Genomic DNA, 13,233 nt, shown 5'->3' with positions numbered 1-13,233 from the left:
AGRGAAGGAGAGTGGGGTTTATTTACCTTACAAGGACTAATTATTATTCAATGACAGTGTTTTTTCAGGACAAAGCACTTAGTCCTTGCATTTCTTGCCTCTGCAAAAGTGCTGCAGACATTTCACAAGGACAGACTTTTCAAGTGTATGCATTTCCTCACTGTGGCTAAAAATAAAGATTWCTTTTCTATAGTGTTTTGACATTTTGATCTGAATTGAAGCATATAATAAAAATTCACTTCACTGACTGTCTCCAGTATGACCTGAAATCCAGCTTTAGAGATAAGTAAAGGTAAAAGAGGGAAAACAGAAAGTGGATAGTGTACTTGCACAACAGAAATTCCTGTCCTTTCCTGGGTCAAGGAAGCTACAGGCCCCTAACGTTTCGACTTCTCTTCAGAAATCATAAACTTTGCTTCCTCTATTAAGTTAATAAAAATCATTGTGTGATTGGAATCACATAAAATTAAATTATTTGTCCAAAAACACAAAGTCCATGAATAAATCAGAGTTCAACTTAGCTTTCTAGACAGTGACCTCTGTCCCAGACTGCTTTATTTATSCAATTTAGAAACAGCTTAAAACAGACTAGAACAGTATGGTGCCATGGAAGCGCAGGTGTGCAGGTGTGTGAAAGTGTCCCTAGGCTATGCTCTGGATAGGAATTCAGTCAATTATTAAGTCCTGGGAATCCTACTCTCTTTCCATACCTGAAACTTTTTAATAACTTTTCCTTTTCTTTCTCCGGAAAGGGGAAAGGTCTTGGGGAAAATCCTGACAAGGCTGCTGAAATGCTATTCCTCCTAGTTTGTTGAAGTTCCAGGCACAAAAGAACACTACCTCACCTGGAAATTTCTCATCTTTGTTCCATGCAAAAGCTCCCTCARCTTTACTTCCCAAGAAGACCCACACTGAGCAGGGGGATTCATTGCACTCACAGGGGCAGTAAGTACTGAGTTGCTATCCTGGTCAAATATTATGAACTATTTCAATTTTGAAGGGAGTTGCCTGTAATTTCCAGCTGGGTCTTTAACAGAGGCATTGTTAACAACCTTTTTTTTGCTTTTTATAATGAACTGTCTTCTGAATTTCTCATCTTGAAAATGCACCTTCTTTAGTTCACTAAAGCTGTARGTTCACTTTTCTTGTGCCTCTGAAATAGGATCCTAATACCAGTAASATCATCCAAAATGCACAACAGAACTTTAGCAGAGTTTGAAGTGGTTAACCATTTTAGACTTACCCATAGAGCTCACTTTCCAAGAACATTCAGATTTCTCCTTTGGAAGCATACTGTTGTTGCCAGAAGGGAGAAGTGAACATGTTCCTCCGTTGATCTCACTTGGAGCACTTAGGTCTCAGGAGAGGGACCAGGGGCAGGAAAAGCACCTGGCAAAAGGAGTAAAAAGTTGTGGTTAAAATGCAGTACTCCCAAAATCTTTAAATAGAAAAGCTGTGTTCTTGAGCATTAGTTGACTTTAGGTTGGTATTGCTGTATTTTCACAGGAATGCAACAGAGACCCGAAGAGGAATGTCTGATCTCTACCAGTGAGGGCCAGGATGCTGAGTGTTACTGCATTCAAAGGGACAGGGAGCAGGGTTTTACTTTTTTACTTCTTTCCCTTCTCTGGATATGATCACACAGTAATTTGTTTGGTTTCTACCAGTTTTACCACTACAATCACACTTGTTACATAGCTGTACATTAGTTCTTCATCCACAGTAAAGATTTTTAGAGCTTGCTAACCACCTATCTGCATTTGGACAACATATACAATCATACACAATTCACACTAAWTCAGACAAATGGATGCTGCTGAGCCATCTTTTTTTAGGTATGTTTAGTTAGATAACCTAAGTTACAAGTACTTCCTCACAGATAAAGACATCTCAGCTTAGATGGCCACAGAGAGGGAACTGTGCATTTGAAATATCCCCACAAGACTAGAAAATACAGTGTAGGAACTGTACAAGACCTGTGCTTTTCTGCAGCAGGTTGTGGGGCCTGGCAAGATCCCTTAGGTCATCACAAATGGCACTGAAATCTAGACTTAGGCCACTGAACTGAACACTGCTGTCTTCATCTCAGTGAATATCTAAGATCCCTTAAGTCAATATGAGACCTGTTTAGATTGGAGTTCAGATCAGATGGCAAAATACAGGGATGCTAGCATTTATGAGTCTTAACTTAAAAAAAAAATATGGTATTTTTGGTCAAGTCAGAATAAGAATCACAAGACCAGACTCTGTTCCCAAATTTGCACTTGGTACTAATGTGAAGTGTCCCTTGAGATTCTTATGCTGCTTTGATAAATGCTTGCAATCAGCCCAAGTAGAAATTTGACTTGCTGTCCTTGGTATACTATATAGACATTAACTTAATATATTTATGGAAATAYGTAATTTGTTGGAGTTTAATACTATTTTTCAGCATTAGTTCTTGTCTTATTTGTATTACTCCACATTTTGGTTTATGTCATGTATATATGTAGATCATATTTTAATAACAGAAACAAACATTAATCAGAAATTTTCAGTCCTCTTCTCCAAGAGTCATGATATTTTCCCTGGTTTCTGTTTGGTATTGTTACAAATGAAATGTTTTTGCTTTGTGTATGTTTCTCATTTGTTCATTTAATTGTGTTTTTCTGYTCTACACAGACTCTCAACCTGTACTCATCATCTAAGCACCTGAATCACTCTTCAAGCATATGAGCAGTATGACRGATATAGATCAGTCAGTACTCCCATGATTCTACCTTGTCTATTTAGCTCAGCTCTCAAACTCAACCTCTTATCTGAGTCGGGASATCAGTTTAGTGGACGCTGCAGCCCAAAAGGCCCACTAACCCAGGAAATTTTGCATTGTGGCAGAAAGGTAGGTTGTGTCACACCTTTTAAACATATCCTTAAGCCTCTGAAACCTTCCCATGAGTATTGGTGACCTTATTCAGGAGTCTTGTGAGAAGGTGGTACTCTCATGGTGGAAGTTCATATGAACAAACCTCCCAGAGCTCGTGCATTCAGGAYATGCAACTGTTACAATCAAAGGATCACACTAAGGTTGATGCACACTTTACATTCTGCTCTGCATAGAAGGACAGGCTGACTGGTCCCAATGCAGGCAGCATGTACACAGGGAAAAGGAAACCTATTCCTGTATTAGACCTCAAGCCCCACAAGTTTATTGTTATTACTCTTTTACTACTGAGAATTTTCAGGGCTCTACAGAAAACATGGTATTTCAGCAATGGTTATCTGTTCCTATCCTTTGAGGAGACATGGCAAGTTTTGAAAGAATTTGCCTCAATCAGATAAAAATTATTGGTCTGAAACACAAACCACTTGTTGGTCAGTAGCAGGCACATTCTTCATGTAACACTTGGCACACTTAGTGACCATTATCCTGACAGGAGATCCCTCATCTCCAGAGAGCAGACTGTACATTCCTAGGAAGGCTGACACTAGGACATTGAAGGATAAGGAGAGACAGATAAGGAGAGACAGAGACAAGATTCTCACCTACAGAGAGGCCCTTTCAATCAACACTGAAGCCTTTATAATATCTTCACAAAGGAAGATACTTCCAGGAAACTGATTCATTCTGCCAGAAGGGTTGGTCAGACATGCTGGTGCTGTGTTGCTTCACTGATTACTCTTGTTTCCTCAATGGAGATTCAAGTGTACAGGCTCATAGCCTTTACAATTTCTTTCAGAGATAACAAAGCTCCATGGAGAAGAAGACAACATCAAAAATCACAGGATCATCAGCCAAGAGGAGGAGAACTGCCAGTCCTGTGACAACCACAGTAACTTCTCTGAGAAATAAGGCACAGTATCTGATACTTCCATTTACCTGCAGCTTCCTCTTACACAAGCAGCCCCTTCTTAGCAAGAGATGCCCTAAACAGCCATCAAGCCATGAGCTATAAATTTATATTACAGAACTGGTGGCATTCCTTCCTACTTGAATGCATACTTGTGATTGTCATGCTCACATCTACAACAAGGAGCAATTCTTTATCATTTGAAATAAGATAAGCAATTAGCTTRAATATCTTTGAATATTTGATATTTTGTATGGAGTCAGGCAGAGAACATTCAAAATATAAGCATTTGCATTATATGTATCAGTTATTGCTTTTTCTCTTTTATGCAAGAAGTAAATAACTAATTGTAGCTATTTGTAAATAGTTTAATTTTCCTTTATCTCAGTTCTTTCAAAACTATAATGCCTCTATATTAGAAGATTGGATCCCTAGGATTTTAAATTTAAGTACAGTGACGACAATGCAACTCTTTGAGTTTTTCTCCAGCCCACACAAATTCTCAAACCTAATGCTTCAAGAGCTACTTCTTTTGGCAACACTGAAGCTTTTCAGTTTATTAGCCTTCTTATTCCCAGGATCTCAGAGAAGTGATTTTAGCAAATTAACTCCCATAAGCACCCATAAAAAATTTGATTTACAATCTTGATTAAAGTTTTAAATGATGATTGGATCGCTTTCTTTACTTCCACTGTCAATAATTTTATTTTGTTAGGARTTTAAGAGACTATTAACAGAATCTTTCCTTAGCAGTTTGTTTGACAAGATTTTGCTATTATACAAAAATATGACCTTAGAGATCCCTATTTGATTTCTCAATTAAAAAAAAATAAATAAATAAAAAATAAAAATAAAAAAAAAACCCAAACATCTCCAATGGATTCATTTCTGTTAACTTGGTACCCAAAACTCCCTGTCTGACCAGGTGTGCTTACCTACCTAACAGTCCATACTCCCATATGAATAGAAGGGAGAGAGAGACAGGCARCTGCACAAGACAGTTTGTCACACCCTTGAAAAGGTGGGATGATCTGCCTTCCAGTRGTACCTGATACTGTCTGCTAWAAAGCCAATTCAATAAATTGAACTGGAGCACATGCTTAGTGTGCTTCAATAATRTGCTCAGATGACTCTGGTCAAGTAAGAGGAACATAGCCCCAACGAAACTGGGGCTTTGTGATTTGAGTAAGAAAGACAATTAAGTGAAAGGTAACTGTTTTATAATTCTTCCAAACCCAGAAAGATAGCAAAGAGCAAATGCAGGATCAGATTTCACTATCACCACTCACATTTAATAGTGCTTCCTAGTTAAGTAAGTTGTTACTGGCTACCAATCCAAATGTGCCTAAAGAAATTTAGCAAATCAGGCAGTCTGAGAGTAAACATAAATTATTGACATATTCTGTATTTGGATGATTAAAGGGAGAGACTAAGTTGTTTATTCAAGGACCAAATTTAGACTCTTTGTCAATAAGAGTAGGCTACGTAGCATATCTGATGATCTGGACACAAGTCCCAAGTCTCCCTTGGTGTGTATAGTGCTATATATCTGCTCAATTACAAGCCTGAAGAAGTGATTCAGCTAGTTCAGATAATTAAATTTTAAATCAAATGTTCACAYGAATTTTTAACTTGCCATGAAAACCCATGTTTCATAAATCATTTRCAATAACACATGAAGGCATTCTATGCCATCTTCAACCAATTTGTCCCTCAGACCAACAAAAATCCTTTCAGAACTTTTGATAAGCTAATATATGCCTTTTTTTAATATGCCTCTTTATAGATCCTGGAGAGCTGGCTCTGCTCTGTAAGAAACATTGACATAGGCTTACCAGCAAAGAAGGAAGGGAATGTGCTACATACATCTTAGAAAGGACTAGCTCAAAATCTCAAAAAAAGAAAATATAACATCCATAAAGGCTAGATAGAGGAAGTTGTTTTCCTTGGCCATAAGAAGGATACTGCTTCCTGACCTAAGGAACAGTCTTTGGTTCAATTATCATTGATGCGGCAAGTTTGGTCTCTTCTTTTGTTGGAATATTCTTTTGTATCACTTTTGGAAGAAAGGACAGGCAACTTGGAAGGACTTCAAGGATATTGTGATGTTATGCAGRGAGAAAAATAGAAGGGCCAAAGCTCAGCTAGAATTTTGTCTCTGCAGTAGAAGACAACAAAAAATGTTTCTATGAATCAGCAACACAAGGAGGGCTAAGGACACTCTCCAGCCTTTACTGTATGCAGAGGGAAACAGTGACAAAGTATGAGAAAATGGCTGCTGTAGATAATGTCTTCTTTGCTTCAGTARAACCAGTTGTCTTTGGGGTACCCAGCCCTCAGAACTGGAGACARGGACAGGAAGCACAAGGAAGTCCCCATAATCCAAAGGGAAATGGTCAACAACTTGCTATACTACTTAGAYCCACATAGGTTCATGGGGACAGATAGGATTTACCCAAAGGATCTGAGGGAGCTGGTGGAAGTGCTCATTGAGCCACTTTCCATAATTAAGCAGCAGTCCTTGCTAACTGAGGGTTGCTCCAGTGGAGGTCTAGTTTGGGTATTAGGAAAAAATTCCTCAATGAAAGAGTGATCAAGTATTAAAACAGGCTGCCCAGAGAAGTGATGGAATCACCATCCCTGGAAATGTCAAAAAGATGTGTGGATGTGGCACTTAGGGGTATGATTTAATGGTAAATACAATAATGCTGAATTAATGGTTAGACTAAGTCATAGAGGTCTTTTCTGATCTTAGTGATTATGTGGTTGTATAAAAGAAAAGAACAGCAACATGTTGAAATACCACATTCTTTGGTCATTAGTGCTCAAAGCAGTTTAGTCAGAAAGATGTCCCCTTACAAAGCAATCTACAGATATATGACAGCTACATTCACTAAGCATGAAACATCAGTGAYAGAAAGAAGAAACAAAAGAATGTGAGATGTCTCATCTTCTAGGGAGTTTTCAGCAAAATCTTTAAATAGAGAAGCAACTTCTGTTGTAGCTGCAAATAAAAATCCCTATTTTTAATATCTGATAGAACAGCTTTCTTATAGCTTCCCCTTCCTTTGGTGGCTTCTTAGGAACAACCTCTTGTTCCACTGCCTCAGGCTGCTTTTTTCAACTGTTTCTTTCTATTACAAATGTGTAAGGCTGCATTTCCAGGAATGGCCATAACTCTTGGGATCCATAGCCTTGCCTGCCTGTTGAGTCTGTAAGCCCTTAATGGCTCTGACATCAGTATCTAAACTTTCTGTTCACCATCTTGAGCAGAACTGCAATTCACAGGGCTTAATTTACTTACCAAGGATATCTACATTCATAGGTAGCCCACATTCAGCATTTGAGCTAGCTCACTTAAACTCTAGTCTAAGAAACTTTGCACTGAACTTCAGGGAGTGTCTGAACATATGCACAARCTCTCTGTGTCAGACAGAGTATTGAAATACAGCTTTATTGAAAGCCTGAATATAAGGCTAATTTTTTAAAATAATAGTATTAGACTTTTCCAGAAAATTCTCTGTAGATAAAGAGCCAAATACTTCAGATTTGGAAATCTAATTCCTAGGAAAACYAGAATTTCTTTTCCTAAAACCACAAACCCCATTTATTCACATTTTCTAGAAGCCAGCTGAGGACAAGACCCATGTGCTATCGTCTACGAATGCCATCCTTATGTGGTTAAATCTCACTCCTTGGATGAGATTTGGCAAATAAGAAACTCTTAGTGCCATGAGACAGATAAATGCCTGAAAGAGCAGAGCTTTCAGTGATGAGCACTGTATCTGTCACAATGAAGAAATCCATCTGCATTCTTAGCCAAAGTCCCTTCTTTGCTAAGGGACATTGCCTTCTGTCTTCACACTGTTCTCTGCCAGAGTATTGGTCAAATCTTCTGTCTTGCCTCCTACCAAAGCTGCTTCTTAAAGCTCACATTAGCATCTTAGTGAAAAATTAATAATTTTATAATTGATATTCAGCAATTACAGTTCTACATTTCAGTTAAATTTKATTATTTCCATAAAATTATCTGAAAGACTTAACAAGGCTTAAATATTTTAAATAAAATCAGAGCCATTAATAATAGAAATTATGCATCCAATTTCAATGAAAAATCATCTGGAAGTRTATCTGAGTCACTCTCCATGATGTTATCAAAGTCCATAACAGCCTCACTGGGACTGTCCAGGGAATAAGAAATACTAATTATATTGTCTGGCTCTGACTGGCCTCATAGTATTTTAMAAAAATAAAATGCAATTTTATGTAGCCCACTTAAATCTAACAAAATAGAGCCTCATGAACAGAAGTTTAGAAAAATCCCAATGTGAGCTTTGCTATTTGAAAAACCTTGGAGACTAATTCAAAGAATAATCTTTTAAGAATATGTGTTTGATTATTTTTTCAACCTCTTCTAATTGATTTCACATGCAGGGAGGTAACAGAATTGTAACAACTGTGATGAAGATTTCCTGAACAGAAACTGACRTTCCTGACAAATTGATTTTTTTTCTTCTCAGTAACCAACAGATTTGAACATAAATATGTAATTCACTGCGGAAGACATAAAAGTCCTTAGACCTTTTTCTGGCACTAGTCTGGAAATGATGGGCTTTTGGTATTTATTTTTCCTTAAACAAAAGAAGAAATCCTATCTTGCACATCATCTGCCATTCAAGCCAAAATGTTATTTGCCCAGTCTCAACTAAAGCAGACAAAATTCCTAATATGACTAATTTTCCTTGATAGCCTTCCTGCTGCACACACAGCATTTTCCACAGGAGAGAAGCAGCGAGGAAGTTTTTAATTGCAGTATGCCATGGTTTGCATGTCAACAATGAGTGGGACAGCTTTTGTTTGAGCCCCAAAAACTTCTCAGTAATTACTAATTTGTGAAGCAGCTGTTTCTCARTCTGAGGAAAAGGTCTCAACAGGTTATACTCAAAAAGTCCTCTGGAACTGAGACAGACTAAAAAGGTAAAAAAGGTTATAGAAGCAGGAGATWATGAGGAACCTGTAGCTAACTCATGGAAAAAATAAACTTTACAGGGAAATACATTTCAATTTCTATACCACACCTCATATATGTTCTGTTTCTGGGAGAAGAGGATCTGCTGGAGTCCTGCTAGTGAYGGAGACCACACAGCCACTTCTAAAGAGACAATAAAGGACCAAATTTACATATTATATTCAATTATCACATGAAAATAAGAAATCTTCTTTTGCAGGAAAAAAGAAATATGTCAGTTTGCTGTGATCTGCATCATAAAGTTCTTGACAGTATTCCAAATGTTTTTTAYAATATTTCATCCAATCCTCTGTGCAATATTTTAATTTTAAGAATTCTTAGGGTTCTCCCTCATTGGGGATTGTCTGGGATTTACTAAAGGTTTCATATTACAGTTTTTTATAGCATACCCTAGAAATTTATTGAAAGTCCTGAAAGCAGTGCACAAGCTAAGCAGCAAGGCAAATGCATAACATTTACATTCTCCAGAGCCTCACTGCTCATCTAGTACTTTCTCTAGTCTCCAGGAAATGCAAGCAAATCAATGACAATTGTGTCTGAATGCTATCTAATGCCATTAAATATCAGTGGGTAAATRAGAAGGTCTCTCACACAACCTCCACACAGAAGCCTACTTGGCTTTCTCAGACAACATATTGTGCTTAAAAAGAACAAACACATTTATTCTAAAATATTTTAATTACTAAAAAAACTCCACCTTCCATTCTCATCCACAACCAATACAACCAGAAAACCATTTCCCTCATTTGCTCTAGAATTCTTGTCTCCTTAAAAATTGTTTACTTTTTACCTGCCTACAGGGTTGCCAGGATAGCTTCAGTAGTTTAGAATGTAGGACAGATGTGCATAGTAACACACAAGCTCAGATATGTCACAGAGTCACTTGGACTTCATGGCTTATTTCCCAGCACACTGACTGGGGCCACAGTGCTGCCTCAGGCCTGTTCCAAGCATTAACTCATCACTAAGTGCCCAGAAAGGAATTGTCATCTCCTTTCCCTTCAATGAAACTTTGTTCTGGTCCCTCTTTGAGCTTCAGGTTTGTCACTATTGAATGCTGTGTTGGRAGGTCTACAAGGGCCAACCCTGAACTCCAGCTAACACTCCAAGGTGGAGCCTGGCTGAGCTTATTCAGAAATCTGTGTGTCTGTCCTGCACCTCCTAGTATGCCTGACCTCGAGAAGATGTTTGACCAGCAAGAAGCCAGCCAGCACCCAGCTGGGCCCACAGTTCAGGTTCTGCTCCAGCTCAGAGCATCTGTATACTCCAGATGAGCTGTCCCTCAAAGCAGGACAGCTCTGCTCCTGTGACTGTCATCTCCCCTGCACAGACACACTGCAATCCAAACCAGCAGTGAAGAACAGAGACAACTGTAACACAGCATTTCATCTCAGCTCCCAATTGTCACATGTTTCTGACACATAGATCCCTAAAAAGAACTAGCCTCAGGCTACATTATGGGATTTAGGTCCCATTTGTGCTTGTGTCTGTACTCTCTACACAGAAATAGTAGACTCATGGCTTTTCTCAAATATGTGTATGACACAAAATGTTTCCTCCCACAGATTCAAGAGCAACTTCCCAGTCAAAGTGAGAGGATACATAMATAGAAATTAAATACTGAATTGGGCTTCAGAACACCTTAATTGAAGGAGTGGGCAGGAGGCAAAAGATTCCTTCCTGCTGCTTCTCCAAGATGTCACACTCCACTCCTGATTAATGTACTGCAGTCCTACAGTATGGGCACAAGGCCACATCTAATCATCAGAGGAAAATACGATATTCCAACATCAAAATATGTATTTTGCTGATTTCTGTATTTGAGAGAATTAAGGATCTGTAGAATTAGGTTTTGAAAGCCTAGATTTATGTTTTGCTCCTCTTCAACCATCCTGAATTCATAACTACCAACWCTGGAGAAATAACTATCAGCTTTATAGGACTAAAAAGTGAATTTCAGAGTCATGAACTTAGCTCTGTAACTATTGAATGATAGTCACTGTTCAACTGAAGCCACTCATGTGCATGAAAATTTTCATRTATTTTGTACAATCCAATTTTTGAGGCATCCTAGTGAATAAGCATCTCCTGTAAAAATCCTTTTAAGCAGCTGTGTGAATGGATGTTAGTATGACTGGAAGACAATTCCTCCATGAATTATCTTCAGCCTTCTGCAAAAGAGAAATGCTATTACAAGAAGAAAGTGAAAATGAGTAATTAGACCTAGAGCTGCAGGTGATATGTACTGAGAAACATCTGGATATCTTTCTAGAGGGTGCATCATGATCACTGCTACCTTCCTGGGGAAAAGGTGATTCTTGCAAAATAACTATAACTAGAATAATCTTAGMGTTACTGTTTCTTACATTACCGTGACTCTCCCACATGAGTTTTGAAAATATCCAGTATTCAACTCAGTTATAGAAATTTCCCTTTAGATGGCAATCTTTAAGAGATTTCAAGGGAAGAGAGGGTTTTTAAAGTCTTTGCTTACAGACATGAAACACATTTCACCACAGAGTCAGTCCTTTCTTAGCTGTGTTACTTAATTTCAGTGCTCAATGCTGTTATTATCAACTAAATTGTGTATTGTATCTATTGCAATAAAACCAAAGAGATTCTTSTGGAATAGAGATACTTAAGCACATCAAAATTATCTCATGCCTTTGCTCTCATTATACCAACATGGCTCCCTTAGGCCCTCAAGTAATGAGAAGAAATAAGGATTAATGTCTGATATTCCTGTGAATTAATCCTGCTAATATAGCACCTGTATCTCTATCCCACTGTAAACATGAGAGAATTGCACTGAGAAGTGGGAGATTTATGTATGTGTATATATATGTGTGTGTGTGTGTGTGTGATTGACTGGCATTTGCCTTTCTCGTACCTAATACAATTTACACAAATACATTTTGTGCCATAGACAAATAAGTGTTGCTGATTCTGACCTGCTGCCCAGAGTTCTATGACAAAAAAAATTGTCAAAAAGGTTATCCATTGCACACCAGCTTTGATATACTGCAGCTGACAGCACATTGATTGTCTTCAGCATCTCTACTCTAATTAGTCACTTATTTTTGTCTATTTACGTAAGGATCTTTAATAATTATAAACCCTTGAAACCCTCACGGCTTCTCTATTTTTATTTTTTATACATTAAAATGTTGGTGRTATCCCTAAATACAAAAACCAAGTACTCAGAGTAAAGTACAATTTTTGCAGACAGCCTAAAGAACGAGTTCATTTTCAACAGAGTTCCAAGGAGACTTCAGAGAAACGTAATGAACAGAATACTTCCAAACACTGCAACCATTAGCAGAAAATTCTAATATTAATCAAGGGATTGCTCATTCCTCTTGTAGTTCCTTGTCTGTCATAAAACCAGTGGTTTCATAATCAGGCTGGAATTTGGGGATCAGGACTTTCCCTAGACCGTATACTTCTCAAGCTTACAAGACTTCTCTACCAGCTTACATYTGGATCAAAGTACTCTCAGGTTGTACAAATCTCACACTGGGGTCAGCAGTATTTCTAAATGTGTCTTGATTAACAAAACTGGAAAATGTATCAAATTTAAATAAGAATTGTAATTTTTTTTTGCTTGGAAGTTTGGCATTATCTGGCAAAAGCAAATTGTATCCTCAGTGCACATGTCCAGCACTGTGCATGAGGCAAAATGAGAAGCTTTCTCTTAAATTTTCTACTTGCACTTTSAGAAGAATAAATTCTTTTACCTGGATAAATACAAGACTTAATACAAGACTGAAGATCAGCAGGAGAAATGTCTTTAAATATATTAATATGACAAAAAATTATTCAGTATTTTTATTTCTACCTAAAACTATAACCATCATAACATACTAGCAGGTCATTATATATTATCTACCATTTCCTTGTTTAATATGCAATTTTTATGKTAGGTGGATGTAAAAAAATAAGCAGTGATAATATTATTTCATACTAGTCAAGGAAGCCTTGATTCACTGATTAAAGCATTGTAGCCAATGATATTTATTTTCTTTATTTTCTTCTGAAAGAAAATAACTCTTTACATTAATTTAAATATATTGGATAATACTTCAACAAAAGTATGTCAAGTGGAAATTTAAATCCAGACAAGTCAGAAAAGTAAAATTTAGCAGATCATAATGAATAACCCCTTCCACAAGGATTCAGTACTGTTCTGTGGGCAATTTCATCTTATTAAAACTTATCTTTCTCATTGAAAAACTACTTTCATACCCCATAGTAYGTGACTCAGGTATTACTAACAAAATTGCTTCAGATATTCAAGTTTCTATAGATTTTTTAATTATTTCATATAGGTTTTAATTAGAAATTTACATGCTAACAAGAAAAATCCAATTTCTTCTT

At 37.3% G+C, this 13,233-nt stretch overlaps 1 protein-coding gene across 3 annotated transcripts in view; it reads right to left on the bottom strand.

Moving 5' to 3' along the window:
• Window positions 1–13,233, bottom strand: part of TRMT9B (tRNA methyltransferase 9B (putative)) — a 111,870-nt gene that overhangs the window by 26,103 nt on the left and 72,534 nt on the right. For 2 of the 3 annotated variants that reach the window (XM_057376122.1, XM_057376124.1), the window contains one exon: window positions 1,244–1,389. In XM_057376122.1, the coding sequence (XP_057232105.1) occupies window positions 1,244–1,269 (26 nt within the window). In that variant the 5' untranslated portion in view covers window positions 1,270–1,389. Of the gene's footprint in view, window positions 1–1,243; window positions 1,390–8,905; window positions 8,980–13,233 lie in introns of all 3 variants that reach the window. The other variant, XM_057376123.1, reaches the window with a different exon arrangement.

Source organism: Malurus melanocephalus, unplaced genomic scaffold (genome assembly GCF_030028575.1).
Source record: "Malurus melanocephalus ecotype Western Australia unplaced genomic scaffold, MMel_1.1 scaffold_270, whole genome shotgun sequence".
NCBI lineage: Eukaryota > Metazoa > Chordata > Aves > Passeriformes > Maluridae > Malurus > Malurus melanocephalus.
This window is presented reverse-complemented; position numbering and strand designations above follow the sequence as displayed.